Raw genomic sequence first — 22,802 nt, forward strand, 5'->3', positions numbered from 1 at the left:
ATGGGAAAAAAAACCAGGATACTGGCCCCAGATAGCTGAGGTGCATATCAAAGGAATGATTTCAATGAGCCCAGACTCCTGCATCTTCCTGTACAGTACTGAAAAAAGTGCTAAATTCATTAACTTAAGATGTCTGCTTTTTCCTTAATTAACAGTAATCTTTTGATGCTCCAAATACCTGGGGTTTTTTTGTTTGTTTTCTTGTTTTTTTGCAAAAGTCTCCCAGGCTTAAAAGTCCTCCGCGTGCCTGCCGAATAAAACATAATTCTCAACTCTTAGGCGGTGCGGTTTTTTTTTCAGTCGACAAGGCAAAGCCCGTGAGGTAAGGAGCCATGGATAAAAAAGACTCTGGATCATCCTGAGCGGGCCTCTCCCCAGCTAGATGTGATGCAAAGTCAGGAAGGAGTCACGGAAAAGAAGTCAGGGTCTACACCAATTCATGGATGCGTCTCCTGAATGCTGAAGTTCAAATTTGCAACTTGGTGAGACAACTTGGATGCAGCTGCAAGGGTGTAGAGGCCCTGGTCTCTGGGGGGAACCTGTCCATGCGTTTCCATCAGCTAGGTCATTCTTACATGTCTTGGTGGGTATATCCAGAGAGCAGGGGAGACTGACAGCTCTTGCCCCTTCAAAATAACAATCTGACTTTTACTCCTTATAAATAAGGAAATGTGCAACCACCAGTGCACCTCTTTTTCTATTCAGAGTTTGACAGAACTGTAAGCTCAAGACTAAGAGAAATGAGATCCCCTGTCATGACAGGAAGAAATTCATCTCCTCACCCACATGAATGGCCTGAGGGCCTCAAAGCTTGGGCTGCATTTAAGAAACCAGAGGAGGCTCTAAGAGGGATAATTGAATTCCTGAGTCAGGAAGACTATAGTGATTATTTTTTGGATGACTAGAGGAACAAACATTTGTGGGTTTGAGATAAACAGATGACAAAAAGAGCCCATCTGAGATGCCAGACTTGACAAGCAGGGCCCTAAGGCCTTTGTGTTCTCTGGAAGGACAAGCATCTTGGAATGTTTATATCTCAGGCTTCTGAGTGTGATTCTTGGGACTGCCTTGGAATCTCGTACCCTCAGTCTTTGTCTGATCCTACTGCCTGATGGGATGGGAGGAACCTCCAGGGCTCACTACATGCAGGGGCTTCAGACTGTTTTTAGTCAATTCCTAGATTAAAGAGAAAGAAACCAGACACTTGACACTAACAATGGCGGCTGATATTCACTGAGAGCGTATCCAGACCAAGTGTTTTAACTACTCCAGATTCATCTCCTGGTTTTCAGAAGCATCCTACAAGGTAGGTGCTATTTTCATCAAAAGATGCCCCTTTTCAGATGAGGAAATCTGGCCTGGCTGACTTGAAGCACCAAGCCATGTAGCACAGGAAGCCTGGCAGTTGACCCCAGAGCCCCTCCCTAACCACACGTAGCCTGCACTGCTAGAGGAAGTCATCATTTGGTAAAGTTTATTCTGCAGCCTAGTGTTTGATCGTACATGGGATCAAATACTCCCTGAAAGGCTGAAGAGGATAATCCAGAGATACTAGGGATGAAAGACATCTAACTCAGAAACACTGTCCTGGGACTCGCCTGGCAGTCCAGTGGGTAAGACTCCGCGCTGCCAATACAGGGGGCCCCGGGTTCGATCCCTGGTCAGGGAACTAGATCCTGCATGCGTGCTGCAACTGAGAGTTTGCGTGCCGCAACGAAAGATCCCACATTCTGCAACTAAGACCCGGAGCAGCCTAAATAAATAATTTTTTAAAAGAGAAACACTGTCCTTGTACTTACAGAAAATATAAAATAAAATAGTCATGTCTCTAAAATGATTGATAACTTAGCAAAATGGCCTAAAGGGTCCTGTGAGTTTCTGTGGAACCCAGCATGGAAAGCCCATGTGTGGTCCAGGCTTCCTCCCCCGAGACAAGGCTGAATCAATATCAACCTGAATTGCTGGAGAGACTGTCCTGGTCTCTAAACTTGTTCCTCCCTCTGGGTGCCTTATAAATGTTTCATGAATGAAAGAATGAATGAACAAATGAATGTGTCCACCTGTGCTTCCTCATTCCCTCTCTATTCCCCTCCTGCACTAGCTGCCCATTTTCCTCAAGAGAAACAGAGTTCAAACATAGTTACAGCATTGACCAAGATTTTACACCTGCTCCCTATGACCTGATGCAAAATGCAAACTTGTCAGATCCCCCTTACAGTTCTCCAATAATCCCTGGTCTTTCTCTGTTCCCTCCCTACTTCAAAACCACCATTTGCTTTGTCAACAGCTACTCACGGCCATGAGACTCTTTGGACTTGCCCGTCTTCTGCCTTGGAATGCTCTCCCTTACTCAAATTATTAGTAAGTAGACCCTCAGAATCAGAAGGGACCTTGTGGATCAAGTCCAATCTCCTACCTGGAGTGGAAACCTCTTTAGAACATCCTTGACCCACCATCAACCAAGCCCTGCTTTGAAAACGATCCTTCATTTTCCACTTAAAATTATTAAAAACTTACCTCTGTTAAGAAACTTTCCCTCATTAATAAATAAATGCATTCATTCCCTCACTCGTCTTTGTTTATCAGGCATGTTGAGTGCCTGTCACGTGCCAGGGAATGTGCTGGGCTCTAGGAGACATGAAAAGTCATGGTCCTCACTCACTGCTCTTTAGATGGGTCTGCAAAAGAACAGCTATATGAGTACTATTACCATAATTCTGTAAGATACACCATCAGTGTGTGCACCAAATGCAACACTGGGACAGAAAAGCAAACAGTTAATGCTTCCTCTCAGCAGGAATGGGGCTAGGAAAACTTCACAGAGGAAGCACCGTGAAAAGCCAAGTCTTAAAGGATGAGTCTGGAATATTCAGGTCAACAGGTAGAATGAGGTGGGCATGGGGGCTGGGAATCTCAAGCTGACTGCACACTGATCTTTCTTTCATTATCACTTGACTTCAGGGTAATAGATAATTTGTACCCATTGGAAGAGTATTTCGTACATGTTCTATGGCGAAGGGAATTGGTCTAGTCCTTTCAGAAAGCAATTTGGTAAAATAAATCAAGAACCATACAATGGCCATTCTTTAGATCTAGCCATCACATCTGGGGGAGTATATCTTGAGGAAGTAATTACAAATGTGGAAAAGATTACATGCACGAAAATAATATATACTGGATTTGTGAAAACAGGGGAAAAATTGGAAAATGAGCCCCCAAGGCACTTCCTTGGAAGAAAGGTAAATAAACTATGATCCATTTATTAGAGGGTTGATTTATTATGCAGCTGTTTGTTTTAAATATTATATGACAATTTGGAAATATTTATTCATATAAGGCTAACTGAAAAAGGAGAAATGTGTGCACATGATCACAACTTTATTTTTTAACTCATAAATATTTAAAATACTTAAAGGTTTAAAATATGTGTTACTCTTATAGGAAAACATAGGCAGAAAACTCTATGACATAAATCACAGCAAGATCCTTTTTGACCCACCTCCTAGAGAAATGGAAATAAAAACAAAAATAAACAAATGGGACCTAATGAAACTTAAAAACTTTTGCACAGCAAACGAAACCATAAACAAGAAGAAAAGACAACCCTCAGAATGGGAGAAAATATCTGCAAATGAAGCAACTGACAAAGGATTAATCTCCAAAATTTACAAGCAGCTCATGCAGCTCAATATCAGAAAAACAAACAACCCAATCCAAAAATGGGCAGAAGACCTAAACAGACATTTCTCCAAAGAAGATATACAGATTGCCAACAAGCACATGAAAGGATGCGCAACATCATTAATCACTAGAGAAATGCAAATAAAAACTACAATGAGATATCATCTCACACCAGTCAGAATGGCCATCATCAAAAAATCTACAAACAATACATTCTGGAGAGGGTGTGGAGAAAAGGGAACCCTCCCGCACTGTTGGTGGGAATGTAAATTGATACAGCCACTATGGAGAACAGTATGGAGGTTCCTTAAAAAACTAAAAATAGAACTACCATATGACCCACCAATCCCACTACTGGGCCTATACCCTGAGAAAACCATAATTCAAAAAGAGTCATGTACCACAATGTTCACTGCAGCTCTATTTACAATAGCCAGGACATGGAAGCAACCTAAGTCTCCATCGACAGATGAATGGATAAAGAAGATGTGGCACATATATACAATGGAATATTACTCAGCCATAAAAAGAAACGAAATTGAGTTATTTGTAGTGAGGTGGATGGACCTAGAGTCTGTCACACAGAGTGAAGTAAGTCAGAAAGAGAAAAACAAATACCGTATGCTACCACATATAAATGGAATCTTAAAAAAAAAAAAAAAAAGGTCATGAAGAACCTAGGGGCAGGATGGGAATAAAGATGCAGACCTACTAGAGAATGGACTTGAGGACACGGGGAGGGGGAAGGGTAAGCTGGGACGAAGTGAAAGAGTGGCATGGACATATATACACTACCAAATGTAAAACCGATAGCTAGTGGGAAGCAGCCACATAGCACAGGGAGATCAGCTCGGTGCTCTGTGACCACCTAGAGGGGTGGGATAGGGAGGGTGGGAGGGAGACGCAAGAGGGAAGAGATATGGGGGTATATGTGTATGTATAGCTGATTCACTTTGTTATAAAGCAGAAATTAACACACCACTGTAAAGCAATTATACTTCAATAAAGATGTTAAAATAAATAAATAAATAGGAACATTTTTATTTAAAAAAATAAAATAAAATAAAATGTGTTATTTAAAAATAACAAAAGGGGCCTAAGATATGGCACCAAAATGCTACCAAAAGTTGGGCTTGAATGAGGAAAGTTTTGGGAGACATGTTTCCTTATGTTTTCAAACTTTTTGTTTTATGGTTGTTTTGTTCCCTTATAACCTGTAAGTAGTTTGCTTGTTTGTTTAATCTATGGAATGAATTTCACTCTCTACAGTCTTGGGGTGAACTTCTTCCAAAAATCACCAAGTCTTCTAGTTCTTGTTTTTTCTGTCTTCTCATTACTTGGTAAGTGCCCGAGTCTGAACATGACATAGTGCGTGTCTGTTTGGTGACAGTAGCTGACAAAGTACAGCGTGTTTTCCTATACCCTGCCTTCCTGGGGCCTCAAGACCATTAGGAGAAACAACAACACTTGACACAGCTTTTGTTTGTGCTACACACTCTTCTACGCACTTCACAGACATTAATTCATTATATATTGATACAACAATCCCATGAAGTTAGGCTTAGGACTAGGGTTAGCGTTAGCCATTTACCCAAAGCTATCCAGCTAGTTGGTGATAGAGCCAGGATTTGAACCCAGGGAGTATGGCTCAAGGGTCTCTGCTCTTAATCACTCAAGACAGGGAGCTTTGAAATAGCCAGCTCTCTGTACAGACAGGCAGACAGGCATGTAACACCTACACAAATTACTGCGTGGTTGTGGGGAGGGACTGGAGATGGAGGGTGGGGTTTGAAAGACAGAGCTACGAGGGTTCTAGCGTAAGCCCCTTCCCGAATGGAAGCCTCAATCTGGCAGCCATCTCTTTCTGAGAGGATGGCAGACGCAGAATGACATCTGAAATCTGAGCGGTCATCTCTGAGTAAATATGGGGCTCAGTGTTGGAGAGGGATGAGAGGTAGTCCTTAGCAAGAGGCAAAAAGCATCAGAGAGCTATGTGTTTACACAAACTGTGTCTTGATATTTTCTTTGTCTATTGTTCCTGAGGCAGACATAATGATTGTTTCTTCTCTGGGGCGTTTATTCAGATGACAAAGCTCAGGCTTTGCCTGGAATTTTAGAGACCCCAGAGCTAGAACAGAACTCTGTTGGCCATCTCATCTAGACCTTGTCCATCCCTCTACCCTTCACACACACACACACACACACTCTGTCTCTCTCTCTCTCTCTCTCTTATGAAGACAGAGGATAAATATCAATTAGAAATAACGAGTGAGGTACGTGGTACACAGAGGCATTAGTAGCCCCCGTTAAAAGGAATTAACCAAAGAAGGCAGGAGTCATTATGCAAACACAATGAGGGTCCCATGATATGAAGTCCTGAGTGATTCTTTCGTTGGATCTGACTCATGTTTCTCCGTTCACTCTAGATTGAGTCAATGTTTAGATGGTATGTCTGCCCTCTTGGTCCTATGTTTTTAATTCATTAGTTCCAAGTCTTGGAAACAGGCTTCTCAAATATTCACCCCAGTGAAACATCAGGATTATTAATGAGCAGCCAAGTGTTTGAAGGCAGCTGGTCCAAGCTGGGCCACTGCTCATGATGGAGAACACGTGGCTTCCAAACCATGTCTGAAATGACTGTGTTCTATTGGCCTGCGCTGCACACGCTCCTACTCTTAGGCCTCATCCAAGAACAATCAGACTATAACTAGAAATCTTCCTCTCACCCCCTACCCAAAACATCCCCACCATTTTTAGAGGAAAGCTGACATTTTACCCAGCCCTGCCTGATCAGAGTGAGGGGCTCTCCTATATTCTCCTTGTCGAGATTTTATATATCCTTGTCCCAAGTGTCAGAGGACTACTTTACTCTTTCTGAATGGAAATTCCATTCTTAAATATCATCAGACTTCCCAATTTGCCTCTCATGGTAGAAACCACGGGAAGGAACCTGAGAGACGACACCTGTCATTTGACAGATGAGGACAGGTGGCCCAAAAAGAAGAAGGCACCTTTTGAGTATCAAGTTGGTGATGAGACGCTCCCGGTTCTCAGCCCAGGGCTCCTTCTACCCACACCCTCCTCAACTTCCACGTGGCACTGAAGGCGACCCTGTGTCGCCATGAAGCCCGGGAAGGAGCAGAGGCTGCCTCAGTTGTTTTCCTAAGCCTCTCCCTGAGCCCTTATCTGAACCCACCCCCAGTGGAAGGAAAGCCCATGGGATCTTACTCATTTCCATGTACTCTGGCGTCAGTCCAGTGTATGGTTCCAAGCTGTAGTCTAGATCCCACTGCTTTGGATGCTTTGAACAGGCAGAGTCAGCTGCTCCAGGCTCTGTCTCATCTTTCATCTTCCGGAATAGTTTCTTTAGCTTCCTGGAAAAGAAAGGGACCAGTCACCAAAAGCCTCTGGAGGAGAGGGTTAGTGCTGTAGACAGAAAGGAGAAAAACAACTAAGTTTTGATACTGGAGCCATCTCTCATCTAAGGACAGAGAGAGGAACACTAAGGAGACTACTTTTCTCTTAAAGACAATCCCAGGAGGTCCTTTGTCTGGATAATAAAAGGATCATCCCACAAAGGACCAAGTTTCTTCAAACCCAAAGAAACTTACATTCTTCCTGCTGTTTGATAAGCAACAGGAGTGTTGGCCCTTCCTGTCAAACATTGAGACAGTCCTATTTTCTAACAGGTGATCTGTCCACCCTCTTCATGGGGAAGGGAGGGTGTTGAGAAAGTAGTAGAAAGATGCCATCTTCTCATCTCAAACATTTTCATGTCTTAATAACATGAATAGTGTATGTCCATTAAAGCCAAGCTAAACGTTGTCCACCATTGCTATGGGGTGAATTGTATCCCCCAAAATTCAGATGTTGAAACTCAGAGCCCCATTGTGACCATATGTGAAGACAGGGCTTTTAGGAAGTACTTACGGTTAAATGGGGTTATAAAGGTGGGTCCTAACCCAAAGGATTGTTTGCCTTGTAAGAAAAGGAAGAGACAGAAATCTCTCTCCACCATGTGAGGTCACAGTCATATGAAAGCCAGGAAGAAGGCCCCCACTAGAAACCAAACCCTGCCAGTCCTTACCTTGGATTTTCCAGCCTCCAGAACTGTGAGAAAACACATTTCTGTTGTTTAAGCCCCCCCCCCCCCCGTCTATGGTATTAGTTATGGCAGACTGAGTAGACTAAGTCAACCACATTCAGGACATTTTTGGTCTAGAATGATAACAAGATAATAATAGCCCAGCCTCTTGGGATTGGTATGAGGATGAAGTGAAACAGTGTTTATACCATCCTTAGCACAATATCTGGACATAGTAAGCATTCAATAGATGCTAGCTATTATTATTTTTAATATTAAATGCTAAGATTAATTAAATGCCTGAAGGTACGATCTTTTCGTACCTCCCACTGATACACAATACACAGAGAACGAAATGAGGATAAGGAGTGAGGTCCCAATTCTGCTGACTGGTCTAAGAGAAAGTTTCTAGGAGACCGTGGAAGGAGAACTAACAGCAGAACGGTCAGAAGCATAAACTTGAAATGTTTAAAGGGATTGTGCCTATAATTGAAGGTTATTATTACCATTTTACAGCTGAGAGGGCTGAGACTCAGAGTGGCTGGGGGTTGCTTGCAGTCTGAAGCCTGGTATAAGGACCCAGGTCTTCTGGCTCTGGCCCAGGTTTCTTTCCCTCCACAATTCATGGTCAAGGTCTCCATGAAGGAGACTTGGGATTGACACACGGAATTCATGAGAGCAAGAACCAAAAAGAGAAGGGGAACCAAGAGGATGGGAAGCAGAAGATCAACTTTACTTCCCATGTGAGTCTTCAGCCACCACTCTGTTTAAACTTGCTGTGGCTATTGCTCATTCAGGGAAAATCTCTGATTGTCTTGGTCTTTAGCTTATAGTTCCTGATAATTATAAGTTGAAATCTCAGCTCTTCAGTCCCTAGTGTGTGACCCTGTGCAAGTCAAACAATCTCTTTAGCCTCAGTTTCCTCCTTAATAAATGAAGATGATGCTAAAAGATAGGTCCTAGAGTCAATTCAATGAGATAAGGTATATAAAGGCAATTTAATAGCAACCATGTTTGGAACAAGGTAACTGCTCAATAAATGTTAACTATCATTAATGTAAAAAAACAAAATAAAATAAAGGGATTGTAAAGTCCATGCTCCATCCGAATGCAGGAATCCTCCCCACACACACATCCTCACACAAGACCATCCAACCCCTGTGTAGCTATTTCCAGAGGAGCACTCACGAAATCATTAGGCATCTCATTCTATTGTTAGAAAGTGTTCGGGCAAGTAGTGGGAATCCCATGGTTCAAAATAATGTTTTGATTGGTGCCTTGTCTAATACCACTTGTCATCAAGAAACCTGTAGTATTGTGGTATGGGTAAACGTCTGATCTTTGATGTCAGGGAATCGTTCTTTAAAACCTAGTTTTACAACTCAACAGCTATATTTTCTTGGGCAAGTTATGAAAACTCCAGAAGCTTTAGTTTTCTTATCTATAAGATGAGAAAATAAATATTAACTAGCCCATTGGGTCAGTTAAAGGAGATAATCTATGTAACATGCTTAATTTAGGGCTTGGTACATGTCAAGAGCTCCATAAATATATCTATCATTGTCCTTATCATTGTCATCCTCATCCTCATCATCACAGGAGGATCTAAAGAATGAGTTGAGATCCATATAAGCAACAGTAAAATAAAATATTTCATAATAAGATAGCAAGCAATAATTCTGTGATCACAAGAAATTAAGAAAAGCCTAGATGGAACCTAAAGATTCTGAAGCCAAATAGTATGAAGTGGCTGAGACCCTGTTTGTGAGTCGGGACAGAAGGACAGGATGAAGAAAAAACATAAAGAAAAGAGAGACAAGAAAAGAAGGAAGGAAAAGAAGGGAGGGAGAGAGGGAAGGAGGAAGGGAAGGTCTAGAACCAGAACTCAAATTAACACTTTTCCGCCAAGTACCAGTAATCAGAAAACTCGGCCACATCTTTAGTAAAGAATAGTAAATGGTTTTAACTAAACATGGAAAATTGAACACATGCATATATCCCTGTCCACTTCTGAAATGCTACTAAAATGATAGTGAATGAATTTTAAAATGTATAAAAACATGAGGTTAAAGAAAATAGTCATGAATACAGTAGAGTATGAGAGATATTAATGACTATCTTGGAAGATGAACAGTGAATGAAGGAGTTAGCAAAGCTGTGATGGCTGAATACCAAGTACCTACAGTGGAAGACAGAAGGGAAAAGCAAGTCAACTCATGCTGAAAAATCGCAGAAAGGCTCAGGAATTGCAGGCACCAGGTATCACCAAAGGCAGGAGGTAGAGATTAGTCAATGCACTATTAAAGGAACAGTAGACCCTAATCTCTCTGGCCACCCATATTGCCCAAGTGACCACCACTTCCCAACACCAACAGGAGCAAAAAGTTTATTCAGAGAAGAAAATGAACCAGGAAAACTCTGGATCTGACATAAATCCAATAAAATGATAGGAAGTTAAAAATCAATAACCTCTTACGGAAAAAAGAAAATAGAACTAAAGACAAATATATGGGCAAGAGGAAAGAAAAGAGAAGGAAATTAATCAATCTATGAACTTCAACATTTACGCAGAGAGAGAAGACAGAGAAAATGGTGGGGAAGAAACTACAAGAGAAATATAAGAAAATGTCCCAGAGGTGAAGGATATGCACTTTTTCTAAAAAAAAATTTTTTGGCCACACCGCACGGCATGTGGGATCTTAGTTCCCCAACTAGGGATCGAACCCGCACCCCCTGCATTGGAAGTGCGTAGTCTTAACCACTGGACCGCCAGGGAAGTCCCAGGACATGCACTCTCTGATTGTAAGGACCTACTCACCAAAATGAAGAAAGAAAAGGACCTCCACCAAAACATATCACCTTGAGATTTCAGAACTCTAAGAAGAAGGAAAAGGATTCTAACAGCTTCCAGGTCCAGAAGGACAAAGATAGATTCTCTAAAAATTATAAGCAAAAGGATATTAGAATTCTCAACATCAGCCCTTTACAATAGAAAACTCCAGGGAAATGTATTAACATTGAGAAGGCAAATGATTTTTAGCATAGAATTTTATACCTAGCCAAAGTATACAACGAGTGCAAAGGCAGAATAAAGACATTTTCAAACATGCAAGTTTTCAAAAAAGATATATTTCTATGCCTCCATTCTCATGAAGTTCCTGGAGGATGAATTTCACCAACCAAGGATATAAAGCAATAGAGAAAACAGTATGGAATCTGGCAAAGAATCCACCAGAAAAACAAGTGTTGGACCTAACAGGGATTGACAGCTGTATGGAAGGTTTAGTGAAAAAACACTTCTGGTCTGAACAGGATAATGGAGGGTTCCTAGAGGATGGTCTCCAGGAAAAAATACATGTGACCAATAAGACATCTGATGTGTTTAAAAAGAATGAAGTATTGCCACTGGCAGCAACATGGATGGACCTAGAGATTATCATACTAAGTGATATAAGTCAGAGAAAGACAAATATGATATCACTTATATGTGGAATCTAAAAAATAATACTAATGAATCTATACACAAAACAGAAACAGACTCACAGACATAGAAAACAAACTTACGATTACCAAAGGGAAAAGGGATGGGGGAGGGATAAATTAGGAGTTTGGGATTAACAGATACAAACTATTATACATAAAATAGATAAACAATAAGGATTTACTATATAACACAGGGAACTATATTCAATATCTTATAGGAACGTATAGTGAAAAATAATCTGAAAAAGAATATATACATATATATGGCTGAATCACTTTGCTGTACACCTGAAACTAACACAATATTGTAAATAAACTGTATTTCAATTTTTAAAAATGATAAAGCAAAACCAAAATAATAAATAAGAAATAAAAGACATCTGATGTGTTTAATGAGGTAATTAAGCTGGGAAAGTGGACACTTAAACAAGTGTCACCAATATGGTATAATGAGTATTATAAAGGGAGCGATTTAGGGAATCATGGGCAACCTAACCTGCAAGGTTTCCCTGGGGAAGAGCTGTGTAAACCAACCGAAGGATGAAAGATGATAGAAGCAGCGTGGGAAAGTGAGAGAGAGCTGTGAAAGGGGAAGGTGTGTGTTCTAGGCAGAGGGAATTATTTGTGCAACAGGCAAAGACAGTGCAAGAATGGTCACTGCAGGGACTAAAAGGAGTTCAAAATGTTCGGAGCATAGAGTAGGAGAGAAAGTGATGAAAGATGACTTGAGAGGTAGCACAAGTTCATGAAGATGGCCTTGTAAGCCATCTGGATGCAGGGGTTCAAGTGAGAGATCAGGGTAGCAGAGGCCAGGATGATTGCCAAGGACATGAAGGGAAGTAGACAGATAAAGACATGCTGAGGAGGTGGGATTAAGAAGCTGGGGGGGAATTGCAGTTGGGAAGGGAAGATGAACCAAGGATGACCCCCCAAAGTCCTTGGCCGTTTGTGTGGATGGTGGCAGAGTTGGCTAAGTTGGGGGACACAAGAGGAGAAGGGGAGGAGAAGTTGTTGAGATGGAGGGTTCCATGAGACAATTAAGTAGGGATGTCTAGTAAACAGTTATATGTGGTCTAGAGCTCTGAAAACAGGTCTGGGTTGGAGCTAGAGACCCAAGAACCATCATGGAAAGAACAATGGAAACTCTAGCAACGAATACCTCCTGTGGGTGGAGTGGAGGGGAAGGAGTCTTCAGAGGGCAAGGAAAGAGCAGTCACAGGAAGAGATGCTCAACTGTGAGACCCTGTGGCAACGAAGGCCAGGGCAGAGGACAGCCTCAGGAAGGACACCGCAGTCGGGAATGCAATACGCTGTGGGTGGGTCCAAATATCCACAAATAATTCTTACGAACCTCTCCTTACCAGGAGTTTCCCTCCTGGAGATCTCAGTGCCCATTCAAAACATTAATAAAGGAAGTCCCTCGAGAGCAGGATTTAAGGGGAATCCTGCACATTGTATAACACACAGATGGGGCATTTGGAAAACTTCAGATTATGATTCCTACCGTATGATGCATTCGCTTGTCAAAATAACTCCTTTGATGTTACCCTCATCTCCTTTTCATCTGCTCTTTCTCTGTCTCTTGTTAATGACAAGTCTGAGAAACTCCATCCAGAAGCCTCCGAGCCTTTCCCCTGCTTGTGCCCCACAGGTTCACCCTGAGATCACAGTGACTGTCGGTCACGCCTTGGCCTCCTGGCTGCAGGATCCAGGCCCCAGGAGTCCTCCACAGACCCTGGCTTCACAGACCTCGAGCCTCGTGAAAGAAGGCAGAAGCAAGCCTGCCATGGGCCGAAGAAGAGAAACACATCAACCTCAGAGCTGTGTATTCCTCTTCTTGACACGGGACAGGATTCAAATTTGTTCCTTAAACCTCTGATTCACAGCCATATTCCACTGTATTGAGGGGAACACACAGCTTCCCTTGCCTGTGATGGCTTTAAAGAGAGACTGTTTTATGTCTTGAAATACAATATTTATCACATTTATCAAAAAAAGAAGAAAGTTTATGAAATCTTTCTGGCTGTGTGCAGGGGTATATTGTGGCTATTTTGGGGTGTGATCTGGTGTTTCTAGCAAGAATAGGGACTGGGAAACATTTTGCCAGTGGAAGTATTAATTCATCAGCTCTGTCCATTTCAGACATCGCTCAGGAAAGAATCTGGCACCTGAAAAAGAGCATTTACCCTTACACACACACACACACACACACACACACACACAAAAAAAAAAAAATTCATCTCTCTGAATGATTAAAGGCCATTTCCAATTTTGCTTCACGGAATACTGGAGCTGAGTTTGAGATAAAATTATAGCAAGGACTTGGGATGTGCTGTGGTGTGTTTGGGGGCACCATGATGTTTGGATCCAAAGTCCATTTTGCACAAACACATATGGGAAAGGTGGTGTGTGTGTGTGTGGTGGGGGAGATGAGGAAAATCCCCATCAATGGACTCAGATAATAAATAGCACAAGATCAGATTCTGCCCTGCAAGCCAGCCATGTCTGAAGTTATCTCAGAAGGAGCTGCCAATCAGCATTATTCTGGGGCCTGTTGTGTTGAAAACCACCTGGCTCCCCTCTGGAAAGCATCTGTCACAACTGTGTCAGGCCCCAGGAGCCTGGGGTTGTGTGAGTGGGGAGAATTCAAGGCCAAACCACACAACTTCAGTTTCTTCTAGTATCATGTCCTCATTGCCCTTAAAGAGTTACTGCTCCCAGTTTTGCTGCTTCCTTTGAAAGCACTTCATTTTTCCACCTCCAGGGGCTCTGAAGCAGGCCTAGCAAAAGTGGGACATGCTTCTGTCTGGATGGTGCTGGCCTTCCATGGTGGCCCTGTCTGGGGCACCTGCCAGATTTAGGGGTAGCAAGGGAGAGGTCTGGAAGCTGAAGATGCTTATCCGGGTCCCAAAGGACAGGTGTACAGTATTCATGGACATGCCTGGTATCTGTGCCAGCCCCGTGGAGACCTGTGGGGTTAAAAGGCAAGAACATTGTGCTAAGCCAATGTCTCCCAAGCAAAGGACACGTTCCACTAGCAGCTCATGTGATGTTTTTGGAAGATCACTAGACTTGGCCTAACATCTCGTTAGAGCACCTGGAAGAATTATTCCCTTTACTGCTCTCAGCTCGTCCCTCTGATTGCAGTCCAGGAGAAAACCCCAGTCTGCTGCTGGTATGCCTGTAACAACTCCCCGGGACTTGTGCGACTTCTTTTTCAATAAAGAGAATGCAGATCTTAGGCTAACTTCATTGATTAATAATGGATCAGTTTTATTGTATTTCTTTCTACTATTTGCTATTCAGGGTAACTGATAGTGTTAGTTTTCCATTTTCAGAAATGTGATGGACTTAAAAAATTGGTTTAGAGGAAATTAATATGCAAATAGCTGTCTAGGTAGGTAATGGAAAACAATTTAAAAGTTGGCTGACAAATGACTAAAGATTGGGAAACAATCTAATGCAAGAAGCCTACTGGACTGGTCGACTCAAGAAGACACTAGAATTTGGAGTGGTGGTGCTTTTAGCAATACACACACATGCACGCACACGCACACGCGCACGCACATGCACACACAAAGAATCTAAGGAGAACGGTGCACCCTTAGGGAGTTAGATAAATTACAGCTGACTACCTGGCTTACCAGCAAAGTCAGTTCAATAGTCTTTAACATTTTTAAATTCTCTTTGGCAGAATCTCAGCAAATTGCTTTCAGAAGTAAATAACAAACATGAAAAATGATCAATCTATGTGTATAACCATATTTTTTTACCCCAAATATTCTTATTCAGTATGATTACCTACATAACTCCTCAGACTTGTTTCTGTTTTTAAAAATCAAGTCTGGTCTCGAAGATTAATATTTATCTCCCTGAGGGGAAAAATTGGATGCAGGCTCTGAAGGCACCGAAGAGCTACCATGAACCACAAGCCATGGGTCCCAGAACAGAAGAGAAAAACACTGTTCCTGAGAAGGTCTTTTCAGCTCACTCCCTGGACTGGAAACATTCAGAGAGCATCACTTGTAAGCATAAAAGCCAATGACACTCAGTAACACCTTGGCTACCTGTACTCCCAGGAATGGTTCTTCCTTTCTTGGATACCCATATTTTCTCTTTTCTAGAGACCTGAGCATATATGCAAGCTGTATTTTTACATAACCGTGTGTCTTTCTAGAATAACTTTCCCAAGGTCTCACAGGGACTATATTGCAATGCCTGGATTTAAACCCAGATCTGTTGAACAATCACTGCCTTACAGAGATGTGTTGCCTCCATGAAAGAGTTAAAGACCACTGGGTCTAGTTTTTATAATTTACACTATTCCTTCCTCACTGTCAGGCTCAACGGTCATTTCTCTTTTGCCTATAAAAGACTCCCCTTTTTTCTTGGCTTATTTCATGTTTCTCTATCATACATAAGGATATTGCCAGGTGCATGAGCTCTGGATTGATGGGTCTAATCTACTGAGTGAGAGTGGGCTCTGAGTGGGGCATGGAAGACCCAATAATCATAATCGTGGTGATTTCAGGTGAACAAACTCAATCACAACCTGTAGAATTACAGAGAACTTTGAAGATAAAATACCATAGGGCTTGGTGGAAGAACTTTTGCTCTACATTCCTGACTTCAACTATATGATTAGGTTGTATGTGTTCACTAACAGATTAGGAACTAAAATGAGGAAAAATATTTTGAAAGAAAAGTGACTTGTATTGGAATCGGCAGTGACCAGTTTCATTGAATAGAGGAGAGGTTCATAGAATGCTAGAGCTGAAATGACAATACCTTAGAGATTATTACATTATTATATACTAAATAGGTATTATATCCTGTTATATATTATGTATTATTATATGCTTTTCATCAAGACATGAGGATAATGAGATGTAGGAAGTGACTTGCTCACAGCTTTATGAATTACATGCAAATGCCATCAATTAAAGTGTGGCATAGTAAACACACATCAAGCATAAGGAAGGAAATTTAGCCTTCAAGGAAAACAGCCGTGTGTAGGTTTCATCTGTCATGGAGCTGATAAGAGTTGATGGGTGGGGAACATCCAACATACTGTCCAAATGACTGAGTTCTTGCCTCTCTTACACTCTAAAAAAGACTTCTGGGTCCAGAGTGGATGGGCCAAGTGGTAGAGGAGATGCCTGGGAATGAAAAAACGGCAAGCTGTCTCCAATTCCAACCAAAGTACTGGAAAGACAGGTGTATTCACCCAGATGTTTGGAGGGGATTGGAGACTTTCCTTTGTAGCAGTGGTGGAGGGGATGGGCTCACGGCTTCAAAGGGGCCAGATGTGGCTTTGGCACATCTTTTTTTTTGGTCTGTATATTTTCTGGATGTTTGTCCATAACAAATGTGTTCTCTCTGAGATGGTAAGCTCCTACACCACAGTGACCATGTGTCTCACCAGCTTTGTTTGATGACTATCACGGAGTGACTTTCAATCAGAAAGCTGAGAACAGGGTGCTGTTTCAGAGGGTTGAGATGCCCAGACCATGTTCTCCTCCAACTCCTCCGAGAAAAATCACGTGCCCAAGTGCCTCCTGTGGTTGCCCCAGTGTGGGGACAGAAAAACAGCCTAACTGATGGCCGGTGATGGTGAGACCCATTCTGAGGACTGGGATGGCAAAGTGTTATGAGCGAATGCTCAGGATTCTCATTCCTTGAAGTAGGGCTCTCATGAAAACAGGTTTTCCTTCCAGATAAATTCGATTGTCTCCATCATAACTTGAGCTCTCTAATTGTGTTTCTGAGAAAGACCAAAGAATAGTTTTCTCTGGGGATCTGTTAGACAGTCACAGCCTGCCATGGGAGCAGTGACTGGTGTAGTTTTCCCTAGAGAAAGGAATGGATCATGTATATCTGCTAATGGTTCCAATCAGCCCAAGGAACCTAGGCTCAGCGACCCTTAAGCAGACTGAGAGAGATTTTGGGCTCTCGCCCTTGCCATGACCCTGGCATGCCCCAAGACTGGTCAGGGCACCACTACCTCATCTTCTCCTGAAGCAACACCTGAGTCACTAAGTGTTTTGATAAACCCGAGTCAGTCTGTTGTTTGTTTAGAAAATAAATCTGCATCCAAGGGAAACTGGGTTTTTTAAATTTATTTACTTTTGGCTGCGTTGGGTCTTCGTTGCTGCACGTGGGTTTTCTCTAGTTGTGGCAAGCGGGGGCTACTCTTCATTGCGGTGCACAGACTTCTCACTGTGGTGGCTTCTCTTGTTGAGGAGCACGGCCTCTACGCGCGCGGGCTTCAGTAGTTGTGGTGTGCAGGCTCTAGAGTGCAGGCTCAGTAGTTGTGGCACATGGGCTTAGTTGCTCCGCGGCATGTGGGATCTTCCCAGACCAGGGCTCGAACCTGTGTCCCCTGCATTGGCAGGCAGATTCTTAACCACTGAGCCACGAGGGAAGTCCGGGAAACTGTTTCTTTAAACAAAATAATGGCAGATCAACTTGTTACATGACAGCCTTCTTTCAAGGCATAGACGCAGCCCCCTGCTTTCGAAGCTTTCTTTGACTGCTCCAAAATGCCTGATCTTTACTTGTCTGAATTCTGACAGAGTTTGCACCAGAGAGAGAACACCCAGTCACATGCAGTCTATTTTGTCTCCCAAACTAAAAAAACTAATCTCTGAGGAGATAAGGACCATTTCATATATACTTTTCTGTATTTAGTTGCATACAAATCTTGTGTATAAGTTAAAGAAAAAGAAACAGAGAGCCTTGTGTTACGGACTGAATGTCTGTGTCCCCTCTAGAATCCATATGTCCTACCTACCAATGTGATGGTATTAGGAGGTGGGAACTTTGAGAGGTAATTATGTTTAGATGAGGCCATGAGGGTGGGGCTTCCACAATGGTATTGGTGCCCTTATAAGAAGAGGGCACCACCAATGTTCATAGGGCACCTAAATGTCCATCAACAGATGAATGGATAAAGAAGATATGGCACATATATACAATGGAATATTACTTAGTCATTAAAAAGAATGAAATAATGCCATTTGCAGCAACATGGATGGACCTAGAGGTTATCACACTAAGTGAAATAAGTCAGGCAAAGAAAGATAAATATCATATGATATCGTTTGTATGCATAATCTAAAAAAATGACACAAATGAACTAATTTACAAAACAGAAACAGACTCACAGACTTAGAAAACAAACTTATGGTTACCAAAGGGGAAAGGTGGAGGGGGGGATAAATTAGGAGTTTGGGATTAACATATACACACTACTTTATATAAAACAGATAATCAACAAGGACCTGCTGTAGAGTACAGGGAACTCTACTCAATACTCTGTAATAACCTATATGGGAAAAGAATCTGAAAAAGAATAGATACTATATATGTATATGTATAACTGAATCACTTTGCTGTATACCTGAAACTAACACAATATTGTAGATCAACTATAGTCCAGTATAAAATAAAAATAAAAAAAAAAAAAGAAGAGGGCACCAGAGCTCTCTCTCCACATATACACAGAGCCTGGGTCACATGAGCGTACAGGGAGATGGTGGTCTTCATCAGGACCAAACCAGCTGGCTCCATAATCTTCAACTTCATGGCCTCCAGAACTGTGAAAAATAAGCTACCCAGTCGACGCTATTGTGTTACAGCAACTCAAGCTGATGAAGACAGCTGGGAAGGCTCAGACTGCAGTTTCTGTGGGTATAGCTCTGTGGTATCCAATTCTCATTTTTTAATACCTGAGCCATATGAGCCAAGAGATGAAGGCAGTGGTATTCCCTGCAAGCCCTCCTGCAGTCTGGACAGTGTTATTCCTGGTTATGTAGCTCAGGGCCTGGCTCTCTAGCCCTTATAGAATATTCTGTTGGTCACTTATTGTTCTCAAATTCCTTTGCTGCTTAAACTAGCCAGAGTGGACTCCAAGGTCTGCAATTAAGAACTCAGGCCAATGACATGGACAAATGCAGCTGGAAATAAAGGGATTAAACCAGTTTCTTTATTGCAGGATTTCTCAGAACCATTAAAATAATGTGCTTAGTAAATCTCCAAAAGGGAGATAGAGTGTGTGGCAGTATCTTCACCTAACCCTGTGGGGACTGTCTGACGACTGCATCCCAGGACGGATAATCTTGCAAGAAGTTTGCAAAGAACTCTGAGTCTGGTACAAACTGTCCATTCAGTCCTCCTAAACAGAACTGGCCCAGCCTATAAGAGTTACCCCTGATCCTCTCTGTCATTCCCTGCCTCTCTGATGCCAGGCTAGCTGAAAACACCCCCTGAAACAGATTTCTTTTTTTTTACAATTAAAAAAGCAATAGAAACAAAAGACAGAGGGGGCCACATTTTCCTTTGACCTGAAGGTAGATTTTCACCTGTTTCATCCTCTTCTTTTGGGTCCAGTGCTCATGAGTCAGCATTTATTTTCATGACTATCTCAGTGCAAAACCTAATGAAAGGGAGGACCTTCAAGATGGCAGAGGAGTAAGACGTGGAGATCACCTTCCTCCTCACAAATACATCAAAAATACACCTACATGTGGAACAACTCCTACAGAACACCTACTGAACGCTGGCAGAAGACCTCAGACTTCCCAAAAGGCAAGAAACTCCCCATGTACCTGGGTAGGGCAAAAGAAAAAAGAAAAAACAGAGACAAAAGAATAGGGATGGGACCTGCACCAGTGGGAGGGAGCTGTAAAGGAGGAAAGGTTTCCACACACTAGGAAGCCCCTTCGCAGGCGGAGACTGCGGGTGGCGGGGGGTAAGCTTCGGAGCCACGGAGGAGAGCGCAGCCACAGGGGGGCGGAGGGCAAAGCGGAGAGATTCCCACACAGAGGATTGGTGCCCACCAGCTCTCACCAGCCCGAGAGGCTTGTCTGCTCCCCCGCCAGGGCGGGCAGGGGCTGGGAGCTGAGGCTCGGGCTTCGGGGGTCAGATCCCAGGGAGAGGACTGGGGTTGGCAGCGTGAACACAGCCTGAAGGGGGCTAGTGCGCCACAGCTAGCCGGGAGGGAGTCTGGGAAAAGGTCTGGAGCTGCCGAAGAGGCAAGAGACCACTGTTTTGGGGTGCACGAGGAGAGGGGATTCAGAACACCGCCTAAACGAGTTCCAGAGACGGGCACGAGTCGCGGCGATCAGCGCAGACACCAGAGAGGGGCATGAGACGCTAAGGCTGCTGCTGCCACCACCAAGAAGCCTGTGAGCGAGCACAGGTCACTATCCACACCGCCCCTCCCGGGAGCCTGTGCAGCCCGCCACTGCCAGGGTCCCGTGATCCAGGGACAACTTCCCCAAGAGAACACACGGCACACCTCAGGCTGGTGCAACGTCACGCTGGCCTCTGCTGCCGCAGGCTCACCCCGCATCCGTACCCCTCCCTCCCCCCGGCCTGAGTGAGCCAGAGTCCCCTAATCAGCCGCTCCTTTAACCCCCTCCTGCCTGGGCAAAGAACAGATGCCAGAGGGTGACCAATATGCAGAGGCAGGTCCAAATCCAAAGCTGAACCCCAGGAGCTGTGTGAACGAAGAGAAAGGGAAATTTCTCCCAGCAGCCTCAGGAGCAGCGGATTAAATCTCCACAGTCAACTTGATGTACCATGCATCTGTGGAATACCTGAGTAGACAATGAATCATTCCAAAACTGAGGCGGTGGACTTTGGGAGCAACTGTAGACTTGGGGTTTGCTGAATGCGACTGACTAGTTCCTGATTTATACGTATATCTTAGTTTAGTATTTAGAGTTTATTATCATTGGTAGATTTGTCTATTGATTTTGTTGCTCTCTTCCTTTTTATATATATATATATTTTTTCCCCTTTTTCGCTTTTTGTGAGTGTGTATGTGTATGCTTCTTTGTGTGATTTTGTCTGTATAGGTCTGCTTTTACCATTTGTCCTAGAGTTCTGTCTGTCCGTTTTTTTGTTTAGTATAGTTTTTAGCACTTGTTATCATTGGTGCATTTGTTTATTGGTTTGGTTGCTCTCTTTTTTTTAAAATTACTTTTATTTTTTTAATTTTAATAATATTTTTTAAATTTTTTATTTTAATAACTATATTTTATTTTATTTTCTTTCTTTCTTTCTTTTGTTTTTTTCTTTTCTCCCTTTTCTTCTGAGCTGTGTGGCTGACAGGGTCTTGGTGCTCTGGCTGGGTGTCAGGCCTGAGCCTCTGAGGTGAGAGAGCCAAGTTCAGGACATTGCTCCACCAGAGACCTCCCAGCCCCTTGTAATATCAATTGGCGAGAGCTCTCCCAGAGATCTCCATCTCAACGCTAAGACCTAGCTCCACTCAACGACCAGCAAGCTACAGTACTGGACACTCCATGCCAAACAACTAGCAAGACAGGAACACAGCCCCAACCACTAGAAGAGAGGTTGCCTAAAATCATAATAAGTTCATAGACACCCCAAAACACACCACTGGATGTGGTCCTGCCCACCAGAAAGACAAGATCCAGCTTCATCCACCAGAACACAGGCACCAGTCCCCTCCACCAGGAAGCCTACACAACCCACTGAACCAACCTTACTCACTGGGGGCAGACACCAAAAACAACAGGAACTAAAAACCTGCAGCCTGTGAAAAGGAGACCCCAAACACAGTAAGTTAAGCAAAATGAGAAGACAGAAATACACAGCAGATGAAGCAAGGCAAAAACCCACCAGACCAAACAAATGAAGAGGAAATAGGCAGTCTACCTGAAAAAGAATTCAGAGTAATGATAGTAAAGATGATCCAAAATCTTGGAAATAGAATGGAGAAAATACAAGAAACATTTAACAAGGACCTAGAAGAACTAAAGAGTAAACAAACAATGATGAATAGCACAATAAATGAAATTAAAAATTCTCTAGAAGGAATCAAGAGCAGAATAACTGAGGCAGACGAACGGATAAGTGACTTGGAAGATAAAATAGTGGAAATAACTACCGCAGAGCAGAACAAAGATAAAAGAATGAAAAGAATTGAGGACAGTGTCCGAGACCTCTGGGACAATATTAAATGCACCAACATTCGAATTATAGGGGTCCCAGAAGAAGAAGAGAAAAAGAAAGGGACTGAGAAAATATTTGAAGAGATTATAGTTGAAAACTTCCCTAATATGGGAAAGGAAATAGTCAAGTCTAGGAAGCTCAGAGAGTCCCATACAGGATAAATCCAAGGAGAAACACGCCAAGACATATATTAATCAAACTATCAAAAATTAAATACAAAGAAAAAATATTAAAAGCAGCAAGGGAAAAACAACAAATAACATCCAAGGGAATCCACATAAGGTTAACAGCTGATTTTTCAGCAGAAACTCTGCAATCCAGAAGGGTGTGGCAGGACATATTTAAAGTGATGAAAGGGAAAAACCTACAACAAAGATTACTCTACCCAGCAAGGATCTCATTCAGATTCCATGGAGAAATTAAAATCTTTACAGACAAGCAAAAGCTAAGAGAATTCAGCACCACCAAACCAGCTTTACGGCAAATGCTAAAGGAACTTCTCTAGGCAGGAAACACAAGAGAAGGAAAAGACCTACAATAACAAACCCAAAACAATTAAGAAAATGGTAAT

General features: G+C 42.7%; 1 protein-coding gene across 2 annotated transcripts in view; it reads right to left on the minus strand.

The window, feature by feature from the left end:
* ANO2 (anoctamin 2) overlaps nt 1-22,802 on the minus strand; it is a 361,403-nt gene that overhangs the window by 36,512 nt on the left and 302,089 nt on the right. For both annotated transcript variants that reach the window (XM_059935146.1, XM_059935145.1), the window contains one exon: nt 6,910-7,055. In XM_059935146.1, the coding sequence (XP_059791129.1) occupies nt 6,910-7,055 (146 nt within the window). The remainder of the gene's footprint in view (nt 1-6,909; nt 7,056-22,802) is intronic.

Source organism: Balaenoptera ricei, chromosome 10 (genome assembly GCF_028023285.1).
Source record: "Balaenoptera ricei isolate mBalRic1 chromosome 10, mBalRic1.hap2, whole genome shotgun sequence".
NCBI lineage: Eukaryota > Metazoa > Chordata > Mammalia > Artiodactyla > Balaenopteridae > Balaenoptera > Balaenoptera ricei.